The following is a 24,644-nucleotide window of genomic DNA, read 5'->3' as shown; positions in this document are numbered from 1 at the left end:
AGTTATGACACCTTAATGCGAATTTTACTTTTTGCGTATTGCGTCAACTTTTTAATCGAATTGAAAAATTATTAGCTCGCAATTATGAAACATGTTTTTCCAAAGATAATTCTATGCAAAAAGTAACTTTTAGTAAATACTTATCATTTTTTAATATCTTATTTAATGATAGTTAAAAAATTTTGAAATACAATTTCATTTCAAAGAACGTAATTTTACATAGCAAAATGTGAAATTTGAGCTAAATCCCGAGGTTCCCGAGAAATCAAATTTTAAAATTACGACTTTTTCAAAATTCAATTTCTCAGGAACGACTCAATCGATTTCGCTCAAATTTCGTATTTCTTCAATTTAAAACTATAACCATCTAAATAATACAAGAAATTGTATACTTAACAATTCAACAGATTTTTGACTGTGATAAAAAGTGATACATATTTACTAAAAGTTATACTTTGCATGAATTCTATCTTTGCATAAAATCCATATATATGTTTTATAAATGTGTGCAAAATGTTTTTAATGCACTTGAGATATCTCGAGTTCTCGAGATATGGCAAAATACGAAAGAAATAAAATGGACATTAAGTGGTCCAAACTTTGAACCGTTCTTCTGATCAAACTATGGGGACCCTATTTTCCAGATTGCGGCTACCATCTATATTTTGATAGTCAAAAACCCGAATTCGCCAAAAAAAGGTACGCTTACTCAGAGAAAGTACGTTTTATGTCTGATATCGCAACTTAAAATATCGTCTGCACTCATTAATTAGTATTATTGAGATCACCCTCTCGAGTCCTAGAACGTGAAGACCCGATCATTAGATCAAAAGTTATTTCGAGTGTTCTGTTTTGTGCCCTGTACATCCATTGTTAGACGGCGGCCAGGTTTTTTCAGCAGATCTGTTCATTAGATCAAAAGTTTTGGTCCATTTCTTTTCTCACTGTCAACAGTGTGTTATCACTGAAGGAAAAAAGAATGGTAGCTACATTCTCTTAAGGTTAATATAAAAGTCCATATTCAACACTTTATAATTAATCGCTGTTATTTTATAATCGTCTTAGAACAGTCGACCCAATTTCGGGTTTACGACTACCAATGTTCACCTCCGTTACCTTGCAATTTTGAATCCAATCCCGAAGACAAGGAAACTCCTGGATCAGCCATTGCGATAAATTAAAATTCTTGGAGTACTTTTTTATGGAACTGACCCACATTTGCGTTATATGGAGAGAAAAGTCGCGAAATCCTCTCATGGTTTGATCGACGGCAAGGATATTTTTACCCCTGATACGTCTTCCACTGAGGATATTTTACGTCAGCACTGTGGTCGGAGAGAGCTTGGAGAAGAGGTCCTATCAACCTTAGGATTCGAACCTGGGTCTCCTCATTGGAAGGTGAACACTTGAGCTACCCTGAGCTACCGTGGCTCAAACGTAGCAGTTAGCAACCCTGCGTCTATATACAAACATATACTCTTGTCTTCTCTTTTGAAAATAAAACATAAAAAAATATATGATTTTAATGTTTCGCATTATAAACTGAAATATATGATTGCCTTCTACCCATCATTCCATACGCAACGTACGCTCTCATGCAACTACGTACGTTCTCATGCAACCGAACACAGAAAATTTCTTCCCCAGTGTAATAGGTTCTTTGTTAAAGAAAAAAAAATACACACAAATGAATGTAACAAAACAACAGCAACGGTTTTTTATTTTCAAGAAAATATTAGAGTAATATTCTTTACCATAAGGCTTTTAAAAATGATTTTACATACTGGAGGGAATACTTCAGTGATGTAAGTAGTTTGGGCCAATAAACATTTCTGTACAAAAACTAACTGAATTATATTTTACAATACAGTAGAGTTGAAGTTTATGCATCTGTACAAAAAGTATACCATTAAAGTTAGACATTTCAGTTATATTTTCTTTTCTGTATTAAACATTTTATTTGAAATATATTAAATTTTAATAAAGATTACATTTACATACCCATGCAATGAATTATGTTATGAATGAAAATTTTTTGTAATCACATTCCTTATAACCTCTGAAAAATTCGGGTGTGATATTTTATATCAGTATGATTTGTTTTCATCATAATTTTACTCAGAGAAAACAAAATATTCTGCTTTGATTGATAATTTGCCAAGTTCTGCTTGAGATTTTTCGCATGTCAAAATTGAACCCTTTCTGACAAGAGAAATGTCCAGATTTTAGTCAAATATCATATTAGCAACTGTGGCAATGGATGATAATACATTTAAGTTCATCTAAATTTCGTTGAATTCAAAGAGTTTTTTAAAAAAATTAAGATTTTAGAATGCTATAAATATCAGATTTAAACAATACTATAAATATTGCAGTAGACTAATCACAAGTTACTGCTATTAACAGAGAGGAACACTGTTAAAAATAGCACCGCGTGGAATTGACTGCAGTCTGCTGTAATATTCACAACATTGTCAGAGACAGCACCTTGTGAAACCGACTTGCTGTATTGTTCACAGCACTTTAAAAAAATATCACCTTGTGAAATTAACATCAGTCTAGTGTAATGTTTACGGCATTGTTTAAAACATCAAATTTACAAATTGTACATCAGCTGATGGCAGTGCTAGCAACGTTTGTTACAAAATACAGAACTGTTTTACAGTGATATATGGTGCTTGTTTCAGTTCCTTACATTTAATAAAGCAATAGAAACAATACAATATTAAAAAAATGGTTGGAGGAAACGGTTAAATTTACAAGGGGAGAATTCCTCTAAATATTTGCGGAAAAAATGTGCGTGAAGTAAATTGAAAAAATTCATAAATACTATAACTGAACAATCATTATTGTTTAAATAACAAAAATGCGTACCAAAGTAAACAAATGCAGGATGAGGCCAAACATTCAGACAAAATTATTGCATTGTAAAATAGAAGCTAACTAATTTCTTTTTAATATGTATATTCATTTCTTTTTGTGTCTCTTTTTAATTATAAAATATTTTATAACATATCTCTTAGTTTATTGGATTTTAACAATGTCAAGCAAAATATCTGCTATTTTAGAGTTACTTGAACAAAGGTTCTGTATGCACACAAAGGTTTGTAAGTATTGTTGTAAGGTATCATTTAAGCATCGTTGCAGACTAAAGTTTCAACTCTAGAGGAATCGTGGGAATAAGAAGATTTGCGGCCCATTGCTGAAAATTTCAGCAAACCTTTGCATGGCTACAAAAGGCTTCAAACCAATTAAATTCTTATAAAGTCTACTCTAATTATTATTCTCTATACTTTGTTAATTTATTTATTTTTGATGAAACTATATAAAAAATTGTTTGTCTGGTTTCTTTGCTGCACCTTGTAAAAAAAAGAAAAAATGTTTTAATGTTTTAGGTTTTATACAGTAAACATCAAAACATTTTTTCTATTTGTTTTAATGTTTTATACATTTAGAATAAAGTTAGTTGAATTTCTCTTCAATAAATATACCATTGGAATTTCATTATTCAGTTTAAGCTGCATTTCAGCTTTGAAATAATTTAAAAACGCAAAATAATAGGTAGGAATTTATTTTGTTTACAAATAAATTATAATTTGGAAAATATAACATTATTTTTTGTTTGAATAATTTTTTTAAAGAAAAAGGTTCATATAGTTGAATAACATAAGTACAGTACATCAAAAATTTCTCCATGCTGATAAAAGTTTGTATAATATCATATAATTCTTAAACAATAAGAGAGTTGAAGTTTATTCTATTCAACGTATCAGATTATGTATTAAGTCATTTTTTTAAACGTAAATTACAAAAAACAACTTAGTTTTAATTTTTTTAAATGTCCGAATAAAATATTTAGAAGTCATTTAATGAACTTTTAAAACCAGTGTTATGTGTTAATAATATATGCATGCATATATAAATTTCCCTTGGCGTATCATGTGTTTAAAAGCAGCTATTTTAAAATAAATGATATTTTGTTTGCTTGACTATCATAAAATTATCAATTTTGAAATTTATAAATGACATTGTTGTGTAAGGGTATATATTGAATATAAACATTGAAAAAATTAATAATAATGAATTGTTTGCCAAATTCGAAGATATTAGCACATAATTTTTAATCCATCAGCTAGTACTTCTACAAATAATAGTTGTTTAAAGTATTTTACGTTCGTGTAATTCAGTAAAATTCGTAGATATTCAGCCGTTCGAAACTCATATAATAAACTGTAGTACACAATCACTTAAAACACATATTTGGTTTTACACAACTTTGACTAAAATAATCAATAACTTAATAAATCTGGAAGTAACTGATTAAAAATTAAATTATAAGCGTGATAATTGAAAAGCAAATTATAACAAGTAGCACATTTTTTTTTTGTGCGGTAAAATTATTCAGTGTATGTAATATAAAATTGTTGAAAATATTATCCGGAATATAACTTTAATACTTTAATCAGTTACTTAATAAAAAGTGTAAAGCACTTAATAATACAAACATAAAAACAAATAACTATTTACATAATTCGGATTCATAATACTTGAACAAATGTTCAATAATTCTTGCAAAAGTACATTTTGCATACATAAACAAAACTAATTCTAAAAAACCTACGCAAAATAGGCAGGGACTACTAATGCTAAAATAATTCATCACCAATAGATAATGAAAGCATGATAATATTTCTAATAAAATAAAAATAACAAAAATATCATCAAAAACAAACAATAAATATTTATTTAATTTTATTTTTTAGAGAAAAGCAGCACACTTTGTACTATCATATTTATAAAAATTAGTGACTTTAGTTTAGTTAAATAAGAGTTATAAAAGTAATTGCTAGATGCGACATTTCAAGAAAATGTTCAGTGCAAATGGTAAAACATTTTTTTTCCTTTTCTTTAATGATAATAAGATTAAAAATAAAGAAATATGAGATTTTACATTAAAAAGAAAGATTTTGCATTTTTGATAGTTCAATATTTATGAATCAATGTTTTATTTTTTAAAAAAATAATATGATTGAAAGCATTGGAAAAATATAATACCCCTTAAATAATCATAAATTTAAACTTAATTCATCAATCTTTTTTCTTTAATTGAAATTATTATTTATTTATACTCGGAGTGAAATATTCTTTATAATTTACCGTGCTTGTATGATAATGACATTTCTGGTAAAAAATAAACCCATAATTTTTGCAATAGAACCAAAATATACGGTATTTTAACTATTCATTTTATAATTTTTTTCATTCATATGTTAACCGGTTTCGGTTTCCAAAATTATAGTTCTTATTAACCCATATTTTATGTAGTAAAAATACAAAACTGAAAAGTAAATTTAACCAAATAAATTGCTTTATGCCATGCTCTAAGGTACCGTGATAAAATTATCAAATTTCACCACATTCCATACCATACAGAATGATAATAAAACCATATTCTTGTTAATTTTACCAAAAGTTATTATCAAAGCGCATCGGTAAAAATTACAGCGTTTTTTGGTTCTGATCTTACTTTTTGCGTTAGTTTGGCAAGTACCATGAAATTAAAACCTTAGATTTTAAATAAGAATGATAGTATCTGTTCTTTTGTACACTTCGGAGTAATTCTAATGAATGATTCATTCTAAATGAAGAAATATTCTATAGTTCTTATATATAACGTTGGCATTTGAGTTTTATATTTCAGAAAAGTTGAAACTTTTATGCTTAAATGTATTTGAAAGACATTACAGAGGGAATTCCTGAGTTTGAATTAAGTAGTTTTATGAGCTTTTCAAAATAACATTGCATTTCAATTTAGAAATATTCTTTTAGCGTGAGAAATATTTAGAAACTATTAATAACAAAAATAACTCAGCCTTAATAAAAATATTATTTTAAGGAATTCGTTTTACTTACCTCAAAAGGGTACTGTTTATAAGCATATTTCGCATAATATTCTTATAGAAAAAACAAATTGCATGCTTAAAAATTCTCTTAAACAGATCACACCATATTTTAATTGCAACAGTTATTTTTTAAATTAATGTAAACTTTTTTTAAAAGTTTGAAAATTAGAAATCTTAGAAGAAACTAAAAGGAAAAGTTATAGAACTGGTACTTATAAAGGTTGATAAATTTACAGAACCATATTACATCATTATTAATTTTAACGAAAATCTTTCTACTAGCAAAATGAAACAATATTTTGTTTCAATTTTTCAAAAAATTGACAATTTAAGTTTGAAATCTTGATGGTTTACACTACATTTATTTTTTAAAAATTCATTGAATCAAACTCAAGTTAAAATCAATTGAAAAAATAAATTATACAAAAATAACTAGATTTTTTATTGATTTAAAATGTAAATTTTTTTGTGCCTTTTCAAGTTATTCAATGTAAAGCTGACCGCTTAAATTAAGTAAAAAGTATGCATAACTGATAAAATGTACGATTGTTTGGGTAATCGGCAACAACATCAATATTTAACCCTTGGTTTTTCTAGTTGCATAACAAATGAAAAATTAAAATATATGAATATAAAATCTATTAGATTGTGATGCTTTTATGTGATGGCGAAGTAGCTTAATTTTTTAAAATTCTTCCGATTTTTTTGGAATTTATTTGTTATTGTTCAGTAAAATCTTCCCAAGCTAATAGGCAGGTATGAGACAGGGCTTACCTACAAAATTTAAGAGTAAAAATAAGAAGAATAAAACTACTTTATTTTTAGTCCTCACATTATTTTAAGTGAATTAACAAAATCTCAGGTTTTATTTAAAAGTTAATAATAGTAATCCTGCAAATTTAATAGGTGTTTTATTTTACTCACATATTTTTGATACTGTTATAGATTAAATTTTTATAATTTTAAATACTTTTTAGGTTATACTTGGTTAGATATTAAAATTTATAAATTTTAATTGGAAGTTCTTGAATTTCCTTAAATGTAAATAATAGTTCGTTAACCCTTTGCACTCGTTATTTTTTAAACGTCTAAGGAACCGGACGCTATCACTAAGAGATTAGAAGACAAACATTTACCATAAAATACATAAACCACTAAATAAAGTGGTTACTAAATATTATGAGGCAGAAATTTTAGTAATTAAAGTTGTAGGTAATTTATGGGCTGCGCGTGAGAGGCAACCTTGGAGTGCAAAAGGATTACCATTTATGAAAATAAAAGAAAAAATTATAATACTAATATTTCAGTATGAGAATTCAAGAGATATTCATGTTGTTTTGTAACGTTGATTTACATAAGAAAAGGATTTCGAAAGTTAATGCTTAAATAGACTACAATATTTTTTGTAATAGATAGACCGAAAAATATAGTAGTAGTTGTTGTAAATTAAGAGACATATTTTGCCGTTTCGTCATTTTCTAAAATTTAAGAGCTAGAACGATGATTGCGTCTTATCAATATTTTTTGACTAATTTAATTCAAGAAAACTATATTACTTCGAATTTGATTTTAAGCCTTTATAATAGTTCATTTAACGCGTAAATCATAAAAATCAACACAATCATTTGTATAAATTTTCGTCATTAAAATTTATATAAATTCAAAATTACCGAATAATTAAATTTTTTCAGCTTGATATACACTATACATTCAACATAATTTTTTGCTGAATTTCTCACTATTTGCAAATGAAATTAAATTTGAGTATTTTGTCAACAATATAAAGTAAAACATAACAATGCACCATTAGAAAAAAAAAACGGTGCAAACAATACTGTAAATCTTAAAATAATTTTACAATTTCTGCTACATTAACCATATCACACGTTAAATATGGTTTTTTAGGAGTAACAATATACTTTATTTCACATCTTTAAACATCAACCAATTTTTTTTATTGCTGAATTCAAATGTTTAGTTGAATTAGAAAAGATATAATTTTAGAAACAATGTTTTTCTTGAATCATACCATATATAGTTTGATAAATTAATAAAATGTGCAAGAATGACTTAAACACCTTAAATATTTTATTCATATATTATAAGCTTAATATACTTGTAATGATTTATATTTGTTTAAATTATATATATGTTGTGGTAGAAAAACCCACGATAACTTAATATCAACTTCATTAAATCAAGACAAAAATATTAAAATATTAATTTTGCTATCATTTTATATCGAAATATACAATCCCCCCAAAAGTTCTGAGAGTTTGCATTTATGTTTCATTTCATCTAACGATAAATTTTGTCCGCCAAAGAACATTATACAAAGATGTAAAAGGTGCCTTTATAGAAGAAAAAAAAAAGTTGTAGAGCATTTACCCTTAAATGTACAGTGCGAAAGAAAAAGGATCACCCTGAATAACTTTTGATCTAATGATTGGACCTTCACGTTCTGGGACTCAATCTTAATGGCTCAAGGGGGTGCCTCCAAATATGCTTATTAACAAGTGCAGACGATATTTTAAGTTACGAAATCAGTCACAAAAGCGCACTTTCCCTGAATAAACATACCATTTTTTTTGTCGGATTCGGATTTCTGATCCCCAAAACTTAGGGGTAGCCTCAATCTGAGAAATAGAGTCCCCATAGTTTGGACAAGAGAGTACTCCAAAGTTTGAACCCTTAAATGCTAATTTTAGTTTTTGCACATTTCGATATATCTCAAAAACTTTTTTATTTGATTGAAAACATTTTGCACACAATTATAAAATTCGTTTATCCAAAGATATAATCACATGCAAAATATAACTTTCAGTGAATATTTATTACTTTTTATTATTTTATTTCTAATTATTTTATTTTTATTATTTTATTTTTTATTATTTTGTTTAATAATGTTCGAAAAAATTTTGAATTGTAAGGTACGCAATTTTTTTACATTATTTTAAAGAATATAATTTTACTTGGCAAAATACAAAATTTGAGCAAAATTTGTCTAATAGTTTCTGAGGAATCGAACTTTAACCCCTTGGGGACGGGTGATTCAGAAAAGCATTCGTACAAAATCAGAATCAAGTTGCAATTAAATAAAAAATGGTAACTTAAATGTAGTCGTTACTAATTTTACAGACTTACTTTGCTTTTATTTCAATTATTGTTAGTTTAATCATATATATAATCAATGATAATTCAAAGTATAACTAAATAGTTTTATTTTGAACAAAGTAATGGTGAATTAAATAAATCAAAAAATTATAACTCCGCCCACAAATAAACTGCTAAAGAAATACTTTGAATACCAGTTTTATCTTCTTACCCTGATTGATACGGTTTTTTGCTGTCACGTATTTGTGACAGTCGGCGCGAAAGGGTTAAATATCTGAAATTTTAGAAATTCAATTTCTCCTGAATTAATCAACCGATTTTGTTCAAATTTTACATTTTGCCATGCAAAATTGTATTGTTTAAAATGATGCAAAAATTTGTATACCTTACAATTCAAATTTTTTCCCACCATTATTAAATAAAATAATAATGAATAAAAAGGTGTTAAAAAGCTCCATTAATCAAAATGTAATTTTTCCAAAATTTTAAAAAATAGCTTTTCAGATAAACGTAAAAGTTAGCTGATATGTAATATTTTCCTCTGCAGCATATAAATAATAAAAACTAAACTTAAAAACTTAGATTGAAAATCGGTGATCTGATTATAGAAGGTGAAAAAAATTTTTTAAAAAAATAAACAATAAAAACGCTTATTTATTTAAGTTAGCTCTAAAGAATTACGGCAAAGTGAATTGCATAAGTGCTGCGCAATTCTTGGCACATTTAGAGCATTTAACTATCCACTGCTTTGAGACATTCGCGCAAATTAACGCAGTTTTCGGATATAATGTAGTTAAGTTATAGTTTTATATATATATATATATTTTTTTAGAAGTAGATAAATATGTTTTTTCGCTCAACGTATCTACCACCTTTAGTACTGAAATATTAGCTAGGGATTTTAGATTTGGAGTACACGGGGTAAATTTTTTTGTCACTGCAGTGGATTATTTCGTTTGTTCGTTCGTTGTAGTGGAACTGGGCGTCTGATGCCTTACAGCCCTTTTCCCATTCATCTTGAAATTAAACTAGGAACAGTGGATAATTACTTTAGTGACGCAATTATAAACTCCTACATACAAAAATAAATTGCTGGTAGCAAAATTATTTTATTTCAGACTTTTGTTTAACGGAAGCAAAACATTCATATCCACACTTTTCCTCATAAGGTTAGAGATGTCTAAAATAATAAAATAGCAATTCATTTTAAATGTAAGTGCGAATTAAATAAACGAAAAGGTGACGTAAAATGAAATAAAGTAATTAGAGGGAATTTCATTATTTGTAAAATTGTCAGTACACTTATTTCTTCAGCAAATTAAGCTCCTTAACCCCTTGGGGACGGGTGATTCAAAAACGCATTCGTACAAAATCAGATTCAAGTTGCAATTAAATAAAAAACGGTAACTTAAATGTAGTCGTTACTAATTTGACAGACTTACTTTGCTTTTATTTTAATTATTGTTAGTTTAATCATATATATAATCAATGTTAATTCAAAGTATAACTAAATAGTTTTATTTTGAACAAAGTAATGGTGAATTAAATAAATCAAAAAATTATAACTCCGCCCACAAATAACCTGCTAAAGAAATACTTTGATTACCAGTTTTATCTTCTTACCCTGATTGATACGGTTTTTTGCTGTCACGTATTTGTGACAGTCGGCGCGAAAGGGTTAATAAAGTTCAATGAAGAAAATTTTTATTAAGAGATACTAAATTTTCTGCTTTATTTCTGATAGTTTTTCTAATGATAGCAAAATTTATATTTCAATATTTACTTTTAAATTTAAAATGATTTTGACGCATAAGTTATTTATAAGTTATTTATATATATATAAAAGACTTGTTGGAAATAAGTTGATGCGATTAACCTTTTCGAGATGGGCGAGTCATACATGTATTCGTACGGAACCAGAATCAAAATGGAAAAAAATTAAAAATAAAAAGTGGTAGCATAAGTTTGGACCAGGCTTATTTTTTTATAAATTAACAGTCTTGTTTTTGCTTTTACTTTAATTCAAACATATCTTATTAATGATAGTTCAAAGTGTAACTATATAATTGTTATTTCGAATTAAGAAATGATATATTAAGTAAATCAAATTATTATTTCTCCTTCCCCAAATAAACTGCTATAGAAACACTTTGCCTTCCAGTTTTATTTTTTTACCCTGATTGTAGCCATCCTGAGAATGCATATATGACTCTCCCGTCACGAAGAGGTTAAGTGCTAATTAATTGAGAAAATTTTACTTCATTACCACTTTAAATGATTTAGAAAAATATTCCGGAAAAGTCGGAACAGTCAGGAGCTGTTGTATTAAAAAAGTAAAAACTTGTTGCTAAAAAGAAATGAAATTAATTAAGTATAGAATATCTAATTTAAACTTTCAATTTTAAAGCTTCATTGTCTTTAAAGTTTTAATTTTTTTCAAAAACTAAGTTAATACTATAAGATTTTCATAATGACGCACTAAGTGCGTGGAAAACTTTTTCTATGAAGAAGAAAGCTGAATTTTTTTAAAAAGAACAACAAAAAAAAGTAAAATTGAAGTTAAAAATTCTATTTTCCTTTAACATTTGTTTATTAATTTGAAGTTTATGAAAAGATAATAGGAATTTATGAATTGACCTTTTTAAAAAATGAGGCGAAAATAAACTCGCTAAAACTTCTATTTAAAGTCTGAAGCTGTAAAATAAATTTTTGTCTAATAGAGTTTCAAATAGAGCATTATCAAAACAATGTAATCAAAAATAAATTAACAACACATACCGAGAATTGAATTTCAAAAGTAAATTTCAAGCAATTTTGAGCTTGAAATGTTATCACATTTCAATGTTATCCCTCATTTTTCGAAATACATCAACCAATTGTATTCACTTAAAGAATTGTCATTTCTATGCCTGTCAAGTACAGTGTCCATAGTTATTATCAAGCACTGATTTAAAGAACATAAAGGATCCCTTTTAATAGGACTTTTGAGCACTGAATGGAGATTTAACAGATTAAACATTCTATGACACAGGTTTGATGTCTGGAGACGTTAGTGGCCCACTAGTTATTGCAGAGACTGAAGGAACAACACTACTAGGTGAGCTAACTGATCCTGTACCAGAATTAATAGGACAAACTGGAGGTGAGGAACCAGTTTCTCCTCCAGAACTGGAGAGATCAGCTGGAATCTGGCCTTCTTTAATTCGTTTCTTTTGTTTCATTCGTCTGTTTTGAAACCAAATTTTAACTTGTGTCTCATTTAAATGAAGAGCAGTAGCAATTTCAATTCGCCTAGCTCTTGTTAGGTATTTGTTAAAATGAAATTCTTTTTCGAGTTCTGTCAACTGTTTCGTCGTGAAATTCGTTCGTCCCGTTCCTGGTCCTCCATTCGGATCATTGCTGTTTGAAGTAGTTGAGTTGTAGCCATTGTAGTCTGGTTTGACAGCTAAAAAAATAAATAAAATATTTTAGAAAAGTACTAAAATTAAATAAAACTACACTAAAGAGAAATTACTGAACTTATAATATGCTCGTCGACTACAGTACTCCAAATCATGAGTCTATAAAACCACATACATGCCAACTTTCACTCTTTCCGAGAAAGGATTTTCAGAGTGGTTGCAAAACAATAAACGAAAAACTATCTGACTCAAAGATATATTTATAATTTGATCCCGTTGAAATTCGCTTGCGCAAAGGATTATTATGCTTTTATATATTTATTGTAATTATTTATATGTAGTGGTGGTGAAACTCATTTATAATTATCATTATAATTCAAAAAGTTAATTGGAATAACCTGAGCATTGCTACCACTTTAAATATGAAAATAAAATCTTCCTGAAAATCCGGAAGAGTTGGCAGGTATGAAACCATTTTATACAAGTATTTACAGAATGTTTCATCCTATTTATGACCTTACATAAATTTTGGTAAATGTTAGTCATGAAAAAACTACAGTTTTAACACTCAATTATTGTTTTTTTTTACAGTGTTTAGTTGTTTTTAGTGACTTAAAACATAAATATTAGTAAGCGTTAGTAATTAATAACATTTTTAATACACATTTGCTGTTCTTCCTTGCCTATTAGAGGCCTTCAGTGACTAAAACATAAATTTTGAAAACCGTTAGTCATGAAAAAAAGCAACATTTTTAGCACACATTAGTTGCTTTCTTTTTCACATTAGATGGGGACATGTTAATGGCAAATAGTTTATCATGATAATTTTTATTCTCTGTCCTTCTCTTTACACTAGAGTTTTTTTTAGCCACTTTTTTGGATGAACAATTCTAAGGAACTTTTCTTTTTCTTTGAAACTACTTAATAACACTGGATTATTGTGACTATCAAATTCATGATGATTAGACCGTAAACTTAGTACCAATTGAGTAATGGACATTATATTTTATGGCTATTTATATCATACTGCATATTACCCAATCTTCCGATAACGCTTCCGTGAGAGAGGCTCTCAGAGACTTAAATTTTGGGAAACATTAATCATGAAATTTGTTCTTCACTAGATGTTCTTTAAACGATAGCTGTTTAGTCAGTAGGATGAACTATTCTAAGGCACATAAAATTTTTTTTCAAAGAAAGTATTCAATATCACTGGATTATTGTAGCTATCTAATTCACAGTTCATGGTGATTACACCGTAAACTTAGTACCTTTCAAGCGAGGGTTACAATACAATACGTTTTGTGGCGTTCATCTCTTCTTATATCAGAAGCCTTACTGCTTATATTGTGGCTTACCCAATCTTTCTATCACGCCTGCTAAACTACGCCTCGATAAGTGGGACAACTCAAAACAGACCATTTCTCAAACTAAGTTTTGGAATATATGACAGCAATTTTTTAATGCAGACTGGCACAGGGACGGTCTAAAATACAGAAAGAGGATTCTTTTGTAAGAAAAGGGGATAGGCAGATTTTGGGGGTGGGAAGGCGATTAAAATCAAACCACGGCGAAACAAATTTTCAATTCCTTCTACCCAGCTTCTATTTTTTTTCTCTTCTGCCTGGAAATGTTTTACCCGCTTTGCAACACTTTGCCCGAAACAATCTGGAGGTTTTTCTGGCGAAGGAAAAAAAAAAAAAACTGCCCCATGTATATACCCGGGAAAGCGTGAAAACGGGCGAGACGATTTTTCGCGAAAAAGCCTTAGCAAGCATGTGCATGAACTCGGTGGGAACAATTCCTGACGCTATTGATCATCGTCCTCATCGTAGTTCCTCATCCATCATCCTTTATCCGAGAAGACTTCTCTCCCTGGCTCTCCCCCCTCTTTTCTGCAGCCCCCTCATGTCCCCCCGAATTAATGGGATTAACATACGTTCGAACCAATTGTTTTTCTTCAACCAACTGGGTTCTTTCTTCTAAGCTTTGGAAAAGCCAGTGAACCGTTTTAAAGAACTCCCGCGTTAACAACCCGCTCTCAACATTGATGGGAGAAAAAGTATTAAAAGGGAATTCATAAAACTGTCTTCCTTCAGATGCGAGAATTTCCTCAAAAAGTTTAATGTAGGGAAATGTTTTCGTAAAAGTTACATTTCAAGACTATATAGGGTGTTTAAAAATTCCAAATGAAAATAATTAATTAAGCAGCCAGTTTTGCAAAGAAATCGAAACAGTTAATAACTTTTGTAGAAATATAATGGTGAGGTCATAATAAAAAATCGATTCTTATCCTTATTTCGAACAAAAAACGCTATTTTTCTGAACAACTTTTCTTTTTTATTCATTTCAGATTTTTCACCGCCAAAATAGGGGGTAGTCAAAATTTTAAAATTTAAGAAAAATAATAATAACTTTAAAACGGCAAGTCGGATTTTCATTCTGTAAAGTGCTCTGATAAAATCGCAACGAAATCTCTTAATATTTATATAACAGTTAGCTCAAACGTTTTCTGGATATGCTTATTTTGACCAAAAAACGAATTTTTTTTGTTGAGGAATCATACTCTTTTATCATCGAATTCGGATTTATTACCCCCAATATAAGGGAAAGGGTAGACAAAGTGGTGGTTTTTATAATTTGAGCACTATAACGACTCAAAAATTTATTACTCTAATGTTGTTTTAATGTGTCACATTTCTCTTCATACCTTTTGAATGATTGGTTAAACTACTATAATTCGTTCACATTCTTTCTCAAAGACAGATATGTAATACAATGGGAAATTTGGATAAATCAAATAAATTTTATTAATTAATTTGTTAATGATGAAAATTTTTTTGAATAGTGAGCTATAAAATTTTTTATGTATTCAGAATTTTCAAATTTCTTTGAAACTTCAATCTGTATTCTAGTATCTATATTTTTTAAATTCTAGAATCTAGATTATCTAGATTCTAGATTTTTCTGAAACCTCAATCTAGACGCCTGGCGGCTGAGAGGTAGCGCTTCGCGCTGTCGTGCCACAGGTCCCTGGTTCGATCCTGGAGCCGGGCAAGGTTGACTCAGCCTTTCATCCCTTCAGTGGGTCGATGAATGAGTACCAAGCATGCTTGGGAACTAAACACTGCGGGTTCCGTGTTCGGCTGACCACCTGCCCGGAACATCTGCTCCTGCACCCCAGAGCCCATGGTTAAGAAAACTGAGATGGGCACAGTAGGCTTTAGCCCTCGATGGGCTGTCGCGCCACTGAGTTTAGTTTAGTTCAATCTGGATTTTCATGCCATTTTACCTGGTACGAAAGGTATTTCATTCTAGTATTTTTTTGAGAAACAATAAATTTCTGTTAATACCGAGATTTTTTTTTACAATAAAGCTGCTTATTTCCTGAGAGCAACGTATATTTTCAAATCATGCCTGTACATAAATTCTCATATCTAAATCTACTGTAATGCAAAATGTTTTATTTATCAAGCAAATTGCTTGGTTTCTTTTTGACAAAGCTACCAAAATGTTGCTTAACACAAAATGTTTTTATTCACTGTCCGTAAATATTTTCATGATGTGTGGGATAGGGTGCCCAGTTTTTTGTTAATAAGAAAATTTCCTGAGAAAGAGTAATATAGATATTACTGAATATTTTGAATATACGGTTGAATAGTTTGAACAAGAGATGCCCTTAAACAAGTTAAACTGAAGCTACCATCATCTTTTCCGTCCATCTTCTCTTGAAAACAAGCTAGAAATGATATCATTTTAATACTACCAGTATTTTCTCTTTTCCGAGTAAGGTAAACAATTTTAGTGAAATTATTATTAAAATAGTCCTAACAAATGCTTACTTTTGTTAGCAACTAACCCTTTCGAAGGAAGTGGGAAGCATACATACCACCACTTTTTTATCACTTTTAATTTAGGTTTCAATTTGTTAATAACTTCGGCTTTCTCGATGTGCGTTTAAATAAAATTGATAACCATTTGTTAGTTTAAAAAACACATAAAAGTTATTAAATACATAATTTCCTTTGAAGTTTGCAGCATTTATAAAATTTATTTTATAAATAAAGAAAAATAAAAGTTAATAAGTTCCTAATAGGTTGTGTGAAATATATTTACCACCAAAAAAAATGGCATTTTCATAAACTAAATTAGTTTTTCTTTTCTTATATCAACTATTATTCTTAAAACAATTTCAATTCCAAAAATACTTTAATTTACCTTTTTCTAGAAATAAATGGCCAAGTCACAGGTATGTTGTGTGAACTTATTATATATAGTCGTGGTCAAAATAATTAAAAATCAAGCTTACAAAATAAAAATAAAAAGATTTCTAAATTTAAATCAAAATGATTTCTAGATTTGCTTTCATTTTAGCATGTTGAATGCCACTCTAATTTGATATGGCTTGCCCGTCGGGCCAAACGGTAAAAAACTACAAGCTAACTTTGCAATTATTAGGCAGATTTTGCTAGTCTTTTAAAAGGTTTCATGACTGTTATGAAAAAAGTGGTGAATTATATAAGCCTACGAATTATTTAGGAATAGTGGTGGATAAAAATCTACTAAATTGAATTTATTAAACCAAGAATCACAATTTATAAACTACCACTTGAAAATATTTATTCGCTGTCAGGAGCAAGTAGGCATCTCTATGTATATAAGTGAAATTATTTTTGTGTGTTCTATACTGCATTAATTTCTTCAAACCATTTTAGTAACGATAATAATATAAAAAAATTAAAAATGTACTCGAATTATGTGTTTCTAATAATCTTGGCTTCGCCGGTCACCCGTGACCCCCGTAGCGTTACGAACAAACTCAGGGCCGGTCACCGGTGACCTCATGGCATTTAACCCTTTTGAAGGCCGTGGTAAGTATACTTACCACCACATTTTACCACTTTTAATTTAGGTTTCCATTTTTCAATAACGTCAGCTTTCTTGAAGTGAGTTTGAATAAAATTGGTAACCATTTGTCACTTTTAAAAAACGTTTAAAAGTTATAAAATACATAATCATACCTGCCAACTTTCACTCTTTCTGAGAATGAATTTTCCAAGTGGTAGTAAAACAATTACCGAAAAACAATCTCACTCAAAAATATATTTATATTTTGACTAGGTTAAAATTCGCTGTCGTAAAGATTAGTATGCTTTTATACATTTGTTGTAATTACTTATATGTAGTGGTGGTCAAACTCATTTATAATTATTATTTTAATGGCATGACATGAGTTTCGATACCACTTTAAATACAAAATTAAAATCTTCCGGGAAAACCGGAAGAGTTGGCAGCTATGCATAATTCCTTTTGAAGTTTGTAGCATTTAAGGAGTTTATTTTATAAGTAAAGAAAAATAAAAGTCAGTAAGTTCCTAATAGGTCATGTTGAATATATTTACCACCAAGAAAATGGCATTTTTATAAACTAAATGAGTTTTTTTTATATATCAATTACTGTTCTTAAAACAATTTCAATTCCAAAAATACTTTAATTTACTTTGACTAGAAATAAAGGGCCAGTTAAAGGTTTAACGTGTTAAATATTAAAATAAAATGTCTGGTTTAACCGGCCGAAATCGCCACGTTTGTGTATAAATGTTTTGAAATAGTGTTGTTTGTTTCATGGATGAAAGCGAAATGGAAAGTAAAATCATTTAAGTTTTCGGGAGAAGTCTTCAAGTTATTCAACAATATCTACTTTTACTTGGTTTATTAAAATTACGTACATTTGCAGGCTTGTTTGCTCAACTTAGGCTTATAAACTTTTGTTAAAGACAGAACAATTTAGAGAAGAACATCACAAAGAATACAATTAGGGTAATGGCGGGATTCGAACCCTTCACGCTTCGCCCTGCGTTCGGCGGGTGATACCGCTCGGCCAGGGATACTTTTACTTGGAGTGTTTCCTAGTGTTTTGATTTTTCTGGGCAAATATCCCATTCATCTTGGAATTTTAGCACTATTTTGGTTAACACGTTCACGTCGGGGTGACCCACCGGTGGGTCACGCTAGATTGTCTCATCTTGTCAATGCGACGGAGTAAAAACTGGTAACAATAAATTTCATTTTTTAGTTTTTTTCCGGGAATAATAAAAATCCATAACTACCAATTGTTTTTAACTGATGCAATTTCTATATTGATTTGCTTCTTCGCTGTGATAAATTTCCTTACAGCGAACTGTTATTGTTGAGAATTGATTAACTCCTCCCGAATATTATCTAATATTGAAATAGTTCTTCTACCAGTATTTTCCTTTTTCCCGTACCAGTATTTTCCCTTTTCCCGGCGTGAACGTGTTAAGCATTGAAGTAAGATGGCAGTGGGGCTTGCTTTTATGAATGTTTCAAGCACTTTACTTGAATAACTAAAGAGGAATGAAAAAATTGAAATGAGCAGCTTGCTCTAAACTATGTTTGTTTTAAGTTGTGCAGAGTTGTATCAGCGTGAGGAAACTTTATTTTCAGCAGGGTTGACGTAGTTATTTGTTTTGTTACTTGTTTAGTAATTTGTTTAGTTAGGATATGAGGCGGAGGTAAAATGCGCAGCTATTGGTCTGTAGTTTTTATCTTTGCTATATTTTTCAAATTTAAAGAGTTCGATAAAATTTGCTGTTTACGTTCTATGACTTTATCGGAAAAATCTGCTTTTAGTTTGTATTCTTTTACATGCAAAGAAGCAGTTTTATAGTTGCGCAATAATTGTAAAAAAAATTCTCGCTAGTAACAGAAATTTAGATTTTTTTTAAAAAAAATGTTGGAATGAAATGTCCAGTTCCTTTCCGTCTTGGTATATATAGGATTTCAGCCCTGATTTTAGTTAAAACTTTTTAAAATTTGTAAGACGTGTAGGAGCCCTAATTCTACTTGCAAACTCTTTCCGAAGAATGCGATTTTCTCTTGAAGTAAGAAAATGATAGTTGAATCACTGTTGAAGAACAGAGTTTTATTTATTTTCATGAATGTTTATTTGCTTTTATTTCGACAGGACATCCAAAGGTCTGAAAAACATATTCAAGTTGCGCAAGCTAATATGCAAATAATCCATTAAAGAAACTGAAATTTTTAAAATTTTACAATCATTTCAATTTAAATTAGTTTAACCCGTGCTGTACAGTGCGGAAAAAACATAACTTTTAATTTAATATTAAAACAGTCAGTCTTTTGAAATGAGCGATTTTCAACCTATTTCGTTCAAATTTCATATTTTGCCATAAGATTCCTTAAAATGATGTCAAAATTTGTACGTATTATAATTCAAAATATTTTCGAGTATTATTAAATAATATAGTAAGTAATTATTAAAAAAATATTTTTTTGCAGGGAATTATCTTTAGAGAAACGACATTTATAATTTTTCAATTCGCTTAAAAAGTTTTCGAGATATGACGAAATTTGCAAAAAGTCAAATTAATGAACTTTTGACAGCCGGTCTTCTAATGTGTCTGATTTCGTAACTTAAAAATATCGTTTCCGCTAACTAACCCTTTCGTTTCGGCAGTCCGTCCCGCTAAACAGTACTGAACGGTGCCGCGAAGTGTGTATAATTCATGTCACTAAGTTGATGTTCAGATTTTCCTATTTAAGTATCACATAACATCATATTTGATGATTTTGCAAGTATTATAAATAAAAACTCAATTTAGAATAATTCTAAGTGATATATTTCAGTATGGCAAGTCTTGTACCAAGCAAATACTTCATTCCTAAATATAACACATACAATTAGCTTGTTTCGGTTACACATTAGGAGCATTCAAAATATACTTTTAGTGGTCCACTATAGATTAATGGGCCGGTTATCGAACGGCTGTCACTGGTTAAATACGACATCACATGGGTTCTAACTAAATAAGGTATTGGTAAGGTAGGTAACATTGTTGAACAATTAAGAGTACTAGAAAGCCAATCATTCGATTAAAAGTTTTCCTTTTTTGAGCATTGTACGTATCCTATATAACTAATTATTGTGGTTCCTTCGCATGGCTTCAACCATCAACACCTATACTATATGGGAATATTTTTTTCCGTCCAAAGTTAGAGAGTTAAAGCGAAATTTTTTCGTTTAACTAGAATATTGATGAAATCTTCATTGAATTTAAAGAACCACTTGTTTATTTGAATTTTCATTTTTCTGTTTAAATTATTTGCATACTGCATCTGTTTAAACTATTTGCATATAATACTTAATAGTGGACCATATTCTTCTGTTGCAACTAGAAAAATATTTTTAGAAATTAAGTAAATTCCGTATTAGTAGAATGTTATGAATAAATATATAAACAGAAAGCCATATATTTTGCTACTATTTTATCCAATCATAAACTTTCCAATAAATCCGAAAGAGTTGGTAAATATGTGTTTTTGTTAGATTCCACTTTTCGTAAAGATCATTAAAAAATAGCATGATTTTAAATCGAAATATAGGTTTTTATAGTAATATAAAAATCTATGAATGTAATAAGAATACCTTGATTTTTCCGAAAAAATAATTTTTTGGTATTTAGGAAGGATTAACTGGAAAGGGTTAAACACCAAACCGCTATTAATACATTCAAAAAGAAAAACTACAGAGAGCCCTTTTACAATATCTTTCCCCTTTTCCAAACATTCGACCTCCCAGCATACAGCTTCGCTGGAAAGAAATTAACCTTTTCTTCGACTCCATTATCTGTTTACACAATGATCAGCAATGCCTAACAAAACTTTATTGCTTGAACGGAGCGGACCTAAAAATTTACAATCATTTTTCATATTTCGGTTTGTAAAGTCATAAATTAACACACCTGAAGCTGACCATCATTTGTAACAACAGATTTTTGTTAGCTTCTGCAGTTACGCTTGGGGTGGAGACCTGTCCTGCTTATTGGTAGTAACAGATAACTTATGATCTTATGGACCTCCCCGCTTATGGGGAGAATATGTCTTCAAATCAGACATAGCATCATTAATATAGTTTCTTAAAGTAGGAGGGGTTTACATGATATTGTTGTCAATTGATTGACTGACCCTCAATTTGTTGGCTACCAGGTGGGATTTACTTTTTTCATCTGTTGATGCAATTTTATTTTACATTAGAATATATTGATTTGAATCAATACATTGTAGTTAGTGATGTGACTCAATTGATTTAATTAAGTTAGTCCCCTCATTCGAATAAATTCCAACCATTCATTTTCGGCATTAATTTAAACAAGTGCTGTTTTCCTGTTATCCGTTGACAGAAATTTATTGATAAGAGTCATTTAATTTAAAAGTGACTCAAATAAAATTCTCCAATCCATTTAACTGTTAATCAGTATTTTTTATCTGTTGATATAATTTTATTATACATCAGAATTCACTAATTATACTCTAATGATTTGCATCAGTGCATAATAGTCACTGATGTGACTCAATTGATTTAATTTGGTTAATATTAATTCCCTCGTTTTTATAAAATCTACCAGTCCATTTTGGGCCCTGATCCAAATAAATTATTCTGCTTCGTTGACAGGAATTTATTCAGCCACCCCATAGACTTCTGAACTCAAACTGTCTTTTATTTTAACTTTTTATACTATTTCATGATGTATGGGATAGGGGCCTTCTGCGCGGCCCAGGTGCCCAATTTTTTTATAAATAAAGAAAGTAAAAAAGGGAATTTATTGATTTGAGTAATTTGGTTTAAAAGTGACTCAAATAAAATTCTCCAATCCATTTAACTGCTAATCAGTATTTTTCATCTGTTGATATAATTTTATTATATATTATAATTCACTGATTAGACTCTATTGATTTGAATCAGTGCATAAAAGTTAGTGATATGACTAAATTGATTTAATTTGATTAATATTAATCCCTCAATCGAAGAAAGACTATCAATCCATTTTGAGCATTGATCAAAATTAATGATTCTGTTTCGTTGACAGGAATTTATTGATTAGAGTCCTTCGGCTTAAAATTGAAATGAATATTTTGATTTAAATTATTTTTAAAACAATCATTCTGTTTATCATTACCTCTTAGTAATACAGGAGCAAAAACAAGATTGTGGATAAATATTTTCGAGGAGTAGCAAAATTTAGGTTTTAAGGTAGGTTACCTTGATTTAGTAAATTTCGACTTATGGGGTTTTTACTAACCACTACTTCTAAGTTATTCGAAGGCTTATATGAAAAACCTCTTTGTTACAGGCATAATGCATTACAAATTATGTTTATATTTATATATGTCAGCAGATGTCAATTAAGATTCGATATTCACTATATTTATTTATGTCAACCTATGTATATATATTTCAAATTATGTTTATATTCATATATGTCAATATGTGTCAATTTAGATTCGATAATCAAATGTTATATCTACTATATTTATCTATGTCAACCTATGTATATATATTTAAAATTATGTTTATATTTATATGTGTAAATTTAGTTTCTATATTCAAATGTTTATTTACCCAAGCAAAGTGCTTGTAATTTTGTATTAGCAACCACATCGACTGCTAAATTCAAAATATTATCACTTTAAACTTATGTAAATTTCTAGATGTATGGGATAGGGGCCGCGCAGTGGCCCCTATTCCATACAAAATGTAGAGGAAACATGGAAAAAATTGCAGAACAATGAAAAAAGAGGAAAAATATAATAATTAAAAAAAAATCCGAAAATATGGAGAAAAAAAATGAAAATCCGAAAATAAATCTTCGTTTTTTTTTTCCTTTTTCTTTCTGTCCTTTTTGTTTTCATTTATTATACTCTATATATCTTAAACCCAACGCGTATGATTTCATTACACTTTTATAAGCATGTTTAGTTTATTTAAAAATGTATTAAGAATAGTCAAAAACGTTTTAAATTAAATTTATAAATTCGAGAAAGTTATTTCTTGAGTAAAATTATGTTAATAATTTTACTTCCACTTTAAGTATACAAATGAAGTTTTATGCAAAATGTTTAACAAATTGACAGCTATGCAGTTGGCACATCTGACTTAGTAATAGAATGTTTGTCATGTTTGAAATATGTCTAATGCATCGTGATTAATAAGAGTTTTTGCTGTGATTGTCGTTGTCATAAGTTGACATCTGCTTTGAATGATGTAAGTCATCCACCCCATCTTTACTCACTCAGTTTCATTTTTCCGTCATCAAATCTGAAGCAGTACATTAGAATGTAACTTATATCATCATATTCCACACATCAGATTACATGACACATCATACCAGAGTGCAAAAACACAGTCCTTCCTACTTTGAGTATTTATCGTTTTCAATCTTATAAATACAGCAATGTTGACAGGAGTCAGTGTTAAGCTCTCACCAAACTTTCTCGATGTGGATTCTTGTGCTATTTCTTTCAAAAATCTGATTCATTTCTAACTTTTGACCTTTCAGAGGGGAAAAAAAAAACTTTGTAAGAAATATTTTCAAAGCTTCATTGGTGGAAATAAAAAGTGATGCGACGCCCACCATGAGTAAGAAACGTTTTTCATGGGTGAGCTATGTTTACACCATACTTGACGGAGCCTTACGTTTTAAAAAGATCTTGTAAGGTCAAAAAGCAAGACATAGTAACTTATGTTTTTAGAAGTTTGCAAAAGACTGCAGACGCTTTGCTCAAAAAATAATAAATGCACTTAGTCATTAAATTACGATTTAAAAATTTGGTTGTAAATTTTAATTTAATATTTTTTTAAATAATTGACGGATTTTTAATAAAAAAAGTGCAATTTAAAGCAGAATTTTGCGGGGCAGATAATATTTTTCTACTCAAAAACAAAAAATTTGAGCTAGAGAATTCAGAACTTTGATATAAAAATAGTGACTTAGTATTAGAATTGCATTTTTCAAAATACTTTATTCGAAAAAAGTAACAAAATAACGTTTTTACAATTAAAGAAATATTGAAACCTAAAATTCTACTAATTTTTCTAAATTGTCTAAATGCCAATGTTTCATTTTTGGAGCATTTCGCTTTATTAACATTTTCCTCAAAAAAGTAAGATTTTGTACTCAATTTTGGTGCCATAAAATATTTACCTCTCTGAATGTTAAAATTTTCGCACTTCAGTAATTACTTAATTTAATGGACTCCATGTGTTATATGGTGATTGTACGAACACTAAGTTTTGGAGCGTTTGAGGCTGTTGAGATTTTTTTCCCAGTGATAGTAAACTACAGTAGAATATTTTGAAACAAACAGATAAGCATTCATGTATATGACTTTCTATGTCTGTTTAA

General features: G+C 29.2%; 1 protein-coding gene across 1 annotated transcript in view; it reads right to left on the bottom strand.

Annotated features, from left to right (window-relative positions):
• Positions 1-9,176: 9,176 nt before the first annotated feature.
• The window catches only part of LOC107440711 (uncharacterized), a 101,961-nt gene continuing 86,493 nt past the window's right edge, over positions 9,177-24,644 (bottom strand). Inside the window, exon 2 of the mRNA XM_016053694.4 lies at positions 9,177-12,462. Within this exon, the coding sequence (XP_015909180.1) occupies positions 12,038-12,462 (425 nt within the window). The 3' untranslated portion in view covers positions 9,177-12,037. The remainder of the gene's footprint in view (positions 12,463-24,644) is intronic.

Source organism: Parasteatoda tepidariorum, chromosome 12 (assembly GCF_982258835.1).
Source record: "Parasteatoda tepidariorum strain Cologne lab strain chromosome 12, Ptep-v5.0, whole genome shotgun sequence".
In the NCBI taxonomy this organism is placed as follows: Eukaryota; Metazoa; Arthropoda; class Arachnida; order Araneae; family Theridiidae; genus Parasteatoda; species Parasteatoda tepidariorum.
This window is presented reverse-complemented; position numbering and strand designations above follow the sequence as displayed.